Source organism: Phaenicophaeus curvirostris, chromosome 18 (genome assembly GCF_032191515.1).
Source record: "Phaenicophaeus curvirostris isolate KB17595 chromosome 18, BPBGC_Pcur_1.0, whole genome shotgun sequence".
NCBI lineage: Eukaryota > Metazoa > Chordata > Aves > Cuculiformes > Cuculidae > Phaenicophaeus > Phaenicophaeus curvirostris.
Window position 1 is genome coordinate 8,438,453 of NC_091409.1, and position 11,455 is coordinate 8,449,907.

An 11,455-nucleotide genomic window follows, 5' to 3' on the forward strand; every position below is an offset into this window, starting at 1 on the left:
GGGAAGCGGCTGCACCGCGGGAATCCCGGGATTTCCCTCCCCTCAACCCCTTCCATCCCATCACCCAGCTGCCAGCGAGCAGGTCGACCACGTGCGGCGCGCGCAGGCCGCTCTGCGCATGCGCCTCCGCCTTCCCCCGCCCCACGTGACCCGTCGCGTTCTCTGACGTCACACAGCGCGCCGGTCGCCGAGAGGGGCGGGAGGAGGAGGAAGAGAAGGCGGCGGGGGCGGGACCGGGAGATCTGGAGGCCCCGGTTCGCTCCGGTCTCCGGCTCGGAATGCACCGCAGCGCTTGGGAATATGGCCCGGCGGAGCCCCCTGCGCAACGGTGTGGGCGCTCACGGTACGGGGAGGCGGGGGAGACCGGCCTGCGGGGTTGGGGCGGCGGGTGGCGGATCCCGGAGGCCCGGACCCCTCTCTCGGTGCTGCCGCCCTCCCCCCGTGGCTCTGGGACCGGAGCAGGGCCGGTGCCCCGGCTGGAGGTGACCCCTTCGCGTCCCTGGTCCCGTCACGGTGTTACCGGGGGGACCCGGTGCCGTTGCTCGGTGCCCACGCGTTGTTTGAGCCGTTGGAACGCGGGGTTGTTCCCTCTGGGGACCCGGCTCTCCTCGGTCCTCGCGGTGCCCGGCGGCGAGGACGGTTCCAAGCGCTTCTTTGAGCCGCTGTGGGGAATAACAGCCCGCCGGCCGCCGTTCCGCAGCCTCCCGGGATGGGACGGGGAGCTGCTCGGGGCTTGTGCTGCTGTTCTCCTTCAAAGAGCGGTTGACACCGTGAGTTAAAGCGTTTGTGTGGGCACAAAAGTGGTTTGAAATACAGTTGTTTGTGCTACCTGCGGGTATTGTACCTTTGAGTAGCATAAATATTGGGGTATTTGACAGTAAATCTTGGAGGAGTAACCCGTGATATGGGCGCCTCCTTTCGTGCTGCTCCCCAAGTTCTTAGTGCATGAGCGGGACTTTACTCTTCCCCAGGCTTGTCTCCTCCTTCCCAAGGCTTCCAGTGTCGCAGGGGACAGGGAACAACCAGCTGAACCGAGCTGACTGTCTTCCATGTGCAAACACCTTTGCTTGCACAAGGGGTAGGAAAGCAAAGAAAAGGGAATTTCAGTCTCTGAGTGAGCATTAGAAGCTTTAACATTCCCCAGCACACGGTGTTTGGAGGGGAACTGCAGATCCAATGTGGGATCTTTGCGGCTAGTGTTTAAAAAGGGATTTGGAGAGAGCGGCGCTTGGCCTGCTTAGCGTCCATTGAGCTGCCTGCCATCCTGCAAGCTCCCGCTCCAGCCCATTGCTCAGACGCGGCTCCCGGGAGCAGGGCGAGGGCCGGAGCAGCACCGAGACACCGGAGATGCCACGTGGGCAGAGGAACGCGCTCCCTGAGCCACTGCCTGGAGAGCTCGGTGCTGGGAAACAGCTGCTTCTCCATCCAGATCCTTTTAGTTCCTCCCACCCCAAATCCTAGTCAGACACGTCCCTTATTGGACAAATCCTGTTTGGATGCCAAGGTCTGTCAGAAAAGCCTTTAGGGGAAGGCAGCGTTTGTGGCCTCCTCCTTTGCTCCAGCCCCTTAGTGAAAGTTCCTTGGGTGCATATCAGATAAATAATGAATAGATATCAGCTAGAGGTCAAATAGCCCCCAGCCGCCTCTCTTCTTTAGCACCGGCATTCAGTGTGAAGCACTGTCCCTTCTCAGCTCCATGGAAATGCTCCCGTATCCCATAAGTGCATTTAACCCATCTGAAACCAGAGCACCGTGGGCTTTATCCCCTTCCCTGCCTGCTCCCAGGTCCGTGTGCTCCACAGAGCAGCGGTGTTTGTTTAGTACGCGCTAACCTGCACGCGTACTGATAGCTGGCGCGTTTGTGTTTGTCGGGAGAGAAGTCAGAGTGCCTGGGGTTTGTTAACTCTGATATAATTATGTCCCTTCCTGTGACTGTTGCTGTCGGTGGGAATGCTCAGACCTCTGCCCGGGACGGCTGCATATCCAGGAGCCGCTGCCTGGCTTGGATTTGTCAGGAACATGAGGTCCTGCTCGTAGGAAACACTTGATACCTGAGCTGGCGGCTGCGTCAGCGAGCAAACAGTTGCAGCATGGCTTTGTGCGGCTGTCACGGTCCTGAAGGGAGCCGGGAACAGAACGTTGAGGGATCAGCGAGGACAGTGAGGGTGTCGAGAGGAGAGCGGTTCCCTGCCAGGCTGGGAGCAGCAGGGATGCCCTGAGGAGCCCCCGGTGCTGAGCCTGGGGAGGTGGGGACGGGCGGCAGCCGAGTCACTGCTGGGATTATCCCTGCCCCGTCCCAGTAGGACGCGTGCCCGCCTCCCTGTGCCATCTCCACCCTGCGCCATCTCCCGCGCGGTGCACACGGCGTCACTGTCAGCGGGTTTTGCCGCTCGCAAGGTGAGTTGCTCCCTGCCATGTGCCAGCGCTGCCTGTCAGCTTCCCTCTTTGTGATCTTCCTACAGACTTTGATTCTCGGAAGAAAAGGAAAATGGCAGAGATCTACCAGGCTCTGGACAGCGACCCCATCGACGTGGCGGCGCTGCGGCGCATGGCTATCAGCAAGGGCGGGCTCCTGACCGACGAGATTCGCTGCAAGGTGTGGCCGAAGCTGCTAAGTGTTAATACGGACGACCTGCCCCCTCTCCCAGGTATGGAACAGCCTGGCCTTGGCTGCCGTGGAAGAGCGTCCCAGGGATTTCTGTGCCTGCTAAAGGAGGGGTCGCGGAGTTGGAGCACGCACTTTCAGACCTCCCTTGTCCCTTGTGTTCAAAGGGCTGTATCAGTGTCGCGGCTTCGCGTACTGTGTTGTGCATAAATGGCAGATCAGGGAATAATGACTCCTAAAAATGTTTTCCTTGTGTCGTGAGGATGGTGTTCTCTGTAGTGACAGCAACGGACGCAGCTGGCGCGGCCCTGCAGGTGGCTCCTGTGCGAGTTCAGCTGCATCAGGACGTATCCAGCTTAGCTCTGGTTTCTTCTGCGGAGAGGGGGCTATGCTGAGCCCCGGAGTGACTGAAATGCAGCCAAGATGCTTCTTCCCAGTGGGACAATGCAGTTTGTAGCATGCAGCAAATGTGGTGTTTGGTCAGAGCCGGAGCTGGGGAAGTTACCTTCCTGATGATGTACCTGCAGGCTTTTAAAGCCTGAGCAATGCAGAGCTCTGAGTCGCGCAGCTTTTACAGTCACTGTCATCAGGACAGGTTATTTTGTCACCATTCCTGAATTCGTGGCCGTTCAAAATCGTTGTTCTCCCCGCTAGCCGAGAGCTGGATGATGTGTGGTGATCAGAGCTGCTGGAAGACGACATTTAATTTTACCTGATGCCATAGATAGTTCAATGTGCCAGCATATTCTTGTCTCTTCCGTTTTAGTACTTTGGCTACCCGTGGGTGGGTTTTCTTCTGAATTATTTCTATTCAATAAGCTATTCTTTGCCATCTCCGCAGCAAATTGTGCCTCGCTGCTGCTGAGTACACTTTGAACTCCACAGCAGAATTGTGGAGCAAAGATGTTTCCAGGAATGCTGGGAATGGTGTCAGGTTAAACACTTTAACACATGCTGTTTAAAAGAAGCGTTTTCTGGCACTGAGGTGCCGTTGGAGTCAGAACGCGTGGCTGTGCAAGGGTTGGGGCTGGTGTGCGACACGTGAGAACGGGACCATCTGACAGGCCTGCAGCCTCAGCCTCCCGCCCACAGCAGGCTTTCCCCTGGCTCCCTTACTTTGCTCTCTTCCTGGTACCTTTGCACTACTCACTGTTAATCCTCTTCCTCTTTCTTAGCAGGGAAGGAGCTGCGAGAGGACAATAAAGATTACCAGCAAGTGTTACTGGACGTGCGGCGATCCCTGCGCCGCTTCCCACCAGGTGAGAGGGGATTCTCCACTCCTCGCTCTGCGAGGCTCCTGCCTCAGGCCTTTCTCGGGGACTGCAGTGAGTAACGCTCCGCTGCTCCCAGCGCCTGGCTTCTAGAGAGCCTTTTCCCTGAGAGCTGACAGCAGCTGCCTCCTATGGTGCCGCTGCAGCTGTCGCTTTCCTGTGCCACAGCCAGATTTTGCTGTGGCTTTTCCAAGGCTCCACAGGCCGGCACCGTTGAATGCTTGCAGCACCAAAGACCCAGCTCCTGTGTGCCCCTCGTCTATTGTGACCAGGGCGAGATTTAGAGGGGTGCAACACTGGAGAAATGTTCCATTTGTCATGGTTTGTTTTAGATCGGGGTCTAGCCCTGGTTTGTCTGTGTTTTGAACAATTTTTGATGTAAAACAGTCTCAAAATCGGGTTCATGCACCAAATTTAAGACAAAGCTGCACCTTTAGAAGCAAACTGGCCCTGCAGTTGTTCAGTTCCGATGGGTGGCTGCTGCCTTGTTGTGCTATTTATGAAACACTAGATCCAGCAGCTATCTGACTCTGCAGAGCAACGCTTCGTTCCAGCCAGAATCTACTTACCCCTTCTCCTGCTTTTATTTTGTGTCAACAGCTGATTCACTCTGAAACTCTTCCGAGTGCGGCCGCTGTGTCCAAGGGTCTGCTCGTATGGATTGTTTTGCCCTTGAACAGCAGCCTCCTGTCTATTTTTAGATGCATGAATGATGCGGGGAAGAGGAGAACTTTGTCATGGCAGGATCTCCGCTGGGACTCTCTGCTTGGCCTTTGAGCCTTTATCTGTTGACAGGGGCTGCCAGGAACTGCCTGCAGCTGTGCGTGGCAGGAACTGTGTTTTCCTGGTGACATCCTGTCCCTAAACACGTGCTCCTCGCAGGGGGCCGATACCCAGTTGTGGCAGCGGAGGCCTCGCGATCCGATGCAGCTGGCACAGTTTCTGTGAGAACGGATCCTGTTTAATTTTTTCCACAACCCTGGGGAAATTAAAAACGTTTAAAACGTCCGTAGCAGTGCCGGGTGTGCAGCACAATTCCCTCTTCACAGCCCTGTGCAAGCAGCAGTAAATCCTGCTCCCATCCTCCACGGTGCCTCCCTCGCAGGCAGAGGCATCGTAGCTCTAAGGATTAAACACCTTGACAACTTCCCCGGCGCCGTCAGAGATCTGGGGGGACGGGATTAGGATTCAGGATGCTTTTCCTGCTAGTTTTACCCCCTTGCCCTTGCACCGTATCCCTTGGGATCGAGCAGGAGGGCAAATGTGCAGGTCCTCTCCTCGCACGCCGCAGCTGCGCAGGTACAGGTAGGTGATGCAGCCTGTCCCACCGCCGCCTGCTGCTGTTCCCCCAGGGATGCCGGATGACCAGAGGGAAGGACTGCAGGAGGAGCTCATCGATATCATCCTCCACGTCCTGAAGCGCAACCCCCAGCTACACTACTACCAGGGCTACCACGACATCGTGGTCACCTTCCTCCTGGTGGTGGGGGACAGACTGGCCACGGCTCTGGTGGAAAAGCTCTCGACGCATCATCTCAGGTACTCAGCGGGCACAGCAGGAGGAGGGAGCCGCCTGCGTGTCCTCCAGCCCTGGGGACGCTGCTGCGGGTGGAAGGGGAGCCTGGAAGGGGAGAAGGCCGGCCACCTGTCCTGTCTGTACCCAGAGGGGTGCTGTGGGAGAGCAGCATGACCGCATGACAGCCGGTGGCTTTGCAGGGAGTTGTGCTCTGGGAAAAGGGATAACTGAAGGCTGTCAGTTAATTTGTAGCATCTCTTGAAGCTGAAAAAGCCAGTGTGTGTGCATTATTCATAGTTCTCTGCCGTCAGAGCCTCCGCGGCTCCTGCGGGCTGACTCAGCACAGTCCTCCTGCTTCATCTCCGGTGGGTCTGGGCTGCCCAGTCCGTACCAACAGGGTCCTGAGCCCCCAGGTCAAGGGGCTACTGGAATGAGAACCAACTTTCAGCTGGGGAATGGTTTGGAGGGATTCTCCCTCCTCTCCCAAACGAGGCATTAGGATTTGGGTGCTGGGAAGGCTTTACTGTTCACGCGTGCACTGCAGCAAAATAAGAAGTATCAGCTGATACCAGCGTGATTGTTTGGGTCCGGGTTTTCTGTGTGGATCAGCCCCGTGTGTCCCAGTTAGGTAGCAAAGGGGCTGTCCCAGACGGACGGAACGCCAGTGGGCTGGGGCCACCCTGCCAGCAAAGCTGTTTGGTGCGAGTATGTTTGTTTTACCTTCTGGCTGCACCCCAGGAGGGAGGCCTCACTGACGTGATTGCTTGACAGAGCTTCTTTTACACCTTCCCTCAGGGATTTTATGGACCCAACGATGGACAATACCAAGCACATTTTAAATTACCTGATGCCCATCATAGAGCGGGTGAACCCGGAGGTGCACGACTTCATGCAGAGGTAGGCGGGTGTCCCCTCGGAGCCCACTGCCGCTGCCCTGCCAGTCTCACATAACTGTTGAGGGTGCCGTTGGTGCCCGTGCGTCCCCAACTCCCCAGTGGCTTCCTCAGAGTGAGCCACCTGCCGACGGTGACAGTGCAAAGCCTTGCGGCTCTCCATTTCTGAGCAGATCCAAGCCCGTGCTGCCTGACTCGAGGGCTTTTAAACAGTTCTGTCTTCACCCTAGAGCTCCGCGGTCCGTATGGGAAAGGCTGGAGTTGTGGATGGTGTCAGACAGGGCTGTCACCGTGCTGTAGGTTGTTGCAGTTCTGGGAATCACTCCCAGGCTGTGCAGTAGGGACACACAAGCACATCCAGGCAGATGAAAGCCAAAGCAGGATGGTAACTGGGAAGGTTCTATCCAGAGTCCTTTTCTGGGCAAGTGTCTCTGTTACGTTTGGTAGCCAGGAGGTCTTCAGATACCAAACTCGGTTAGAAACTCCCAGAAGCTTCTAAGCAAGAAGGCTCCCTTCAGGCTGGAAGGGGGTCTGCGAAGCTGTGCTGCAGGATGTCCAGTGTCCTCAGGGTGATGTGCAGACAGTGACACGGGACAGCACACGATAAGGCTCTCCCGAAAGCAAACAAATTGGGCTTTTACCGTTGGACCCCGCTGGGTGCGAGGCGGGTAGCACTTTGCTTTGGGGTTGTATCCGGGGTGCAGTTCATGGATTTGCACTGAGCTCTGAATGCCAACAGCCTGGTCTGTCTCCCCTCCCAGGCAGGGAGGTGCAGTGCCAGGATGGCCCTGGAGCACTGCAGCGCTGTTTCCAAGCTGCTCTAACAGCACTTTCTCTCTGTGCAGCGCGGAGGTGGGAACCATCTTTGCTCTCAGCTGGCTGATCACCTGGTTCGGGCACGTTTTGTCTGACTTCAGGCACGTCGTGCGATTATATGACTTCTTCCTGGCCTGCCACCCTCTGATGCCCATTTATTTCGCCGCTGAGGTAGGTGTGGGCCTGGGCATTAATGGAACAGTGCGAGGTGCTGGTATTTAGAGGCTGCAGAGCGGGGCTGGCAGTCCCGGTGCTGCTACTGGTCCCAGCTGCTCCCTTTGCTGCACAGGACCCCGAGGCCACCGATGGCAGAGGGTGGGTGGGATCCAGGATTGCCTGGGGCAGCCTGAACGTGTCCAGCTCTTCGGGTTGTTCTCATTCGGTGCTGTGGAGGTGATATGACCTGGTGTTTTAGTTCGGTGTCCTGTGCTGGCCCTGCTGATGGGCATTTCCTTGAGTGCTGGGGAGCCTGGCTGGCTGAGAGTTGTGCCTACAGGACGTCCAAACAAATCTCTGTTTGAGGGCAAGCTGCAGAATCAAGCCCTGGTGAGGTTCTGCCCATGTCTCTGACCTGCCGGTAGCAGGTTGTGCTCAAAAGACACACGTAACTATCCAGGAAAGGGCTTCCCACAGCCTCGAAGTCTCGGGAAGGGTTTGGCATTTCTCTTCTCAAACAGGGAATCCTTTGCTGTGGCTGCGTCCCCTTGAGGAAGGGCAGGTTTTGTAGCTGGAAGCAAAATGTTTTTCTCTTCTGGCTCCAAAGTGAGCACCGGTGAGGGACAAGGAGTCGTCCCCGCTTTCCCGGCTGTCCTCAGTGCTCTCGCTCCTCTCTGCAGATCGTGCTGTACCGGCAGCAGGAAGTTCTGGACTGTGAGTGTGACATGGCCTCTGTCCACCACCTCCTGTCCCAGATCCCACAGGACCTTCCTTACGAGTTTCTGATCAGCAGAGCCGGGGACCTTTTCGTCCAGTTCCCACCATCCAAACTGGCCAGGGAGGCAGCTCAGCAGCAGACTCAGCGGTGAGTGTGGAGCGGCCCACGTGCCTGCGCGTTCTCTACCTCCCCTTGCCAGGGCTTACTTCCTCATGAGGGTCTTCCTCCCTGGCAGGGGGCTGGTTCCAAAGTGAGCCAGGGATGCTCCTTGACCAGCTCCTTTTCTTGCAGAACTGCGGCTTCCACTTTCAAGGACTTTGAGTTGGCGTCAGTGCAGCAGAGACCAGACACTGTGTTGAGGCAGCGCCTCAGGGAGCGTCCCCGAGGGGAGGAGCGGACAAAATCCATCTTGACAAAGCCAAGGACCAACCGCTTTGTCAAGCTGGCGGTGATGGGGCTGACGGTCGCGCTGGGAGCAGCTGCCCTGGCCGTGGTGAAGAGCGCGCTGGAGTGGGCGCCCAAGTTTGAACTGCAGATTTTCCCCTGACGCCAGAGGAGGGGCCTTCCCTGTCGCCACACCCTTCCCTGGTGGGAAGGGGCGACGTTTGATGAGAGGACATGTCCAGAAGTCACCCATTTAAAGATTATTTTTTGTATTCTTGCTGCGTCCTTTGACGCTTTTGGCCTTTGTGACAGAGACTGATGGGAAGCAGCCCAGCAGGATTGTTTCCCGCACCGATGCTCACCTTGTTTTCTCCTCCCTGTGCCGGGGCAAGCAGACGGGCACCACCGCTGTCTCGTGAAGAACCGGAGCTGCAGACGAGCCGAGCTCTTTGGCCTTGCACAGGTGACTCCACGAGTGCAGAACCGCGCGTGGGCTGTGCCAAAACGATGCCGCGTTCTCTGTTGGGGGTGATTAGTGCAAGCGAGGGCAGATCCTTGTGTGGAGGAGGGTGTCATAGCAGGGTTTGGCCTGGGTGTGTGGGGACGAGGGGCTGTAACACTCCTGAAGAAGCAGGGAGCCCTCTGTCTCTGCAACATTCTCATGTGCAGGCAGCTGGTGCTCCCTATCTGCGCTCAGCTTCTTCTGTGCTTCAGCCCTGCCCTACAGGGAACCTCTGAGTAGAGCCCAGCCTCTCACAAAGCCCTGCCAGTGCCCTGCACGTCGTTATCTCCACTGACACTCTCTGGCTCCTTTCGCTTTCTCGTCTTTGCAGCCGGATCTGCTTACAGGAGGGAAGGGCAGGGACAGGAGCAGATCCGTGGGACTGGCAGCTCTGTCACGGGGGCTCCTTTGCTGGCAGTAACGCAGTTGTATCAGGTCAGCGAGGCGAGGGATGAGTGCTACCTGCCCTGCCCGACACAGTGAGCGGCAATGTAAGCGCCCGCTGCAGACTTCCACAGCTCTGGAAGCAGGTAATGCAGAGGAAGGGTGTTCCCACCTTATGAAACACTTTTTGCACAGGATAAAAGTCACGGTGGTAGGAAGTCTGTCTTAAATCTCCCCTGTGAGCTGACTGGACTTCAGCGTCACCCCTCGGAATAGCAAGTGAGGGAGTTTCCCCGGACCCCTGCGTGGCTCCCATTTCCCACCCAGTCCCATTAACGCTCCCTAACGCTCCCTGCCCTCCAAGCTCAGCAGCGAATCCTGAACAACGCGGTGTCCCTTTGGGATGAAGCCAATAGACACTGTATGCCTCTACCTCTCCCCTCAGCTGCTAAACCTCCCGCAAGTGCCCTTACCCGTTGGTCACGGCTCCCACCCCGCTCCCCGCCGTCGCTGTCTCGTGCCCAAAGCTCTCTGTGCCGTGCCCAGGGCCTGCACACCCGGAAAGCAGGGTTGGTTGAAGCGTTGTGGATTTTGCAATCAAGAAGAAAGCTTGTGCCCTGCAAAGCTCAGCACGCTTTTGTCCCAGTCCCTGCCTCTTGGTTCAGAACCACCTCTGGGGAGGTTCTGCACTGCCCCGTGGGCCCTCGCTCAGAGACAAGCTGTGCCTTTCAGGCCATCGGGCTGGCTGGGGGGTGTGCGGGCGGTCATCCCATCCGACCAGAGTTTCCGTAAAGCTCTGAGCAATGGAGTTTGCTTTGACTCTGCAGGTTGAGAGCCAGAGATTGGGAATGTGCTTTGGCAGAGGCAGGGCAGTGAGACCCCTTCCCCTGCTGCTGGCTCTTGCCGGGTCTGCCCACACCGGGGGCTGCTCAAGAGTCTCGTTTCGCAGTGTGCCTGAAGGCAGAGCCCATTTCTGGCCCTTGGCACCTCCCTGGGGCCGCAGCAGCACAGGGCAGAGGGCTGGCTGACTTAGCACTTTAGAAACTGGTGGGGCAGGAGAGTCTGTGGTGACCGGGGCTGCTGCCAGAGGTTCTGCCCCCACCCTTGGCGCTCCCCCAGTGAAGAGGTAGTTCCTGCGCCCCCCACTCTCTGGCCATGATGCACTTTAGTTCTTGCGGTGTCCCCAGGGGAGGAAGGCCTGGGAGGAGACGGTTGCTTCGGGTGCTCCAGTTACTCTGTACACACACTTATACATACAGGTTTGTACAAACACTATAACTGTAAAATAAACAGTTACTAAACGCGCTTCCTTCCCTCTCCCTGTGCCAACGTGGGACCAGGGCTGCCAGGTCTTTCGTGGCTCCCTGTGGCCCAGAGCTGGCACGTCCCCATGTGGCCAGGCCAGCCCTGTGTCACTGACCCGTGTGGCCCCACGTCCAGCAGCCCCATGGGAAGAGAAGCGGGAGCAGAGCCAAACGGTGCTTCTATGCCCCAGTTGCTGTTCTCCTTCTGTCCACCTACCTTTGGTGAAGCGCCAGCACTTCTCTCCGTGGCGTCCCCGCCATCAGCGTGGCGGCAGGCAGAGAGAGGCTGTAAATAGCCTGACCTCCCAGGCCCTTTCACACCCTGGTCTGGTGCATGGCTGCAGGAGGAGATCCCGGGCACGGTGCCCGTCGGACACCGCTTCTCCTGGGCAGCCTCCAGTGGCCGGGCACGCTCTGCTGAGCCAGGCTGGGAATGGGCTTCGCTCAGCAGCACGAGGCTGGCAGCCGCGTTCCCTGGGTCACGCCAAGGCTGGTTCTAGTCACCCGTGGCTTCTCTCTGCGAGCGGTGTTCTCAGCAGCACCCTATTCCCATGCAGGCCTGGAGGAGTGGAGGGCAGCTGGGGGCTCGTCGGGGTTTTGGGGAGCAGAGGCTACGCAGGGATGGGGTTTTACAGCGGAGAGGAGCCCAGAGAGCTGGCCAGCGCCATTCTTTGCAGCGTGAGCTTCTGTTACTGTGCTGACGTGATGCCTGGCTGCGGCACTCTGCCGTGGTGTGTGCCCAGCCAGCGAGTCTGGCACCAGCCGAGAGGGTAAACCACCCAGCAGTCCCTCCTCTGCTGGCACAGGGAATTTGCAGAGAGAACAGCCCGCGAGGAGAGCTCACACCTCATTTATTTATCCAAAAATAGCAAAACCAGAGCCCTGGCCGCGTGGGCGAGGACCCAG

General features: G+C 57.9%; 1 protein-coding gene across 2 annotated transcripts; it reads left to right on the plus strand.

The window, feature by feature from the left end:
* The first annotated feature begins 206 nt into the window (after positions 1-206).
* Positions 207-10,551, plus strand: TBC1D20 (TBC1 domain family member 20). 2 transcript variants are annotated; one of them, XM_069871609.1, is made up of 8 exons: positions 207-343; positions 2,463-2,648; positions 3,781-3,864; positions 5,229-5,415; positions 6,188-6,289; positions 7,131-7,272; positions 7,938-8,122; positions 8,267-10,551. In XM_069871609.1, the coding sequence occupies exons 1-8, from the start codon at positions 301-303 to the stop codon at positions 8,520-8,522; spliced, it is 1,185 nt and encodes a 394-aa protein (XP_069727710.1). In that variant the 5' UTR covers positions 207-300; the 3' UTR covers positions 8,523-10,551. The 2 variants fall into 2 exon arrangements, with proteins under 2 accessions (XP_069727710.1, XP_069727711.1); XM_069871610.1 differs by having other exon boundaries at positions 3,784-3,864.
* Positions 10,552-11,455: the final 904 nt, after the last annotated feature.

Coding starts and splice junctions, on each gene's coding strand:
- TBC1D20 (XM_069871609.1), top strand. CDS start 301: ATGGCCCGGCGGAGCCCCCTGCGCAACGGTGTGGGCGCTCACG. Junction 2,649..3,780: donor CGACCTGCCCCCTCTCCCAG/GTATGGAACAGC, acceptor CCTCTTTCTTAG/CAGGGAAGGAGCTGCGAGAG. Junction 3,865..5,228: donor CCTGCGCCGCTTCCCACCAG/GTGAGAGGGGAT, acceptor CTGTTCCCCCAG/GGATGCCGGATGACCAGAGG.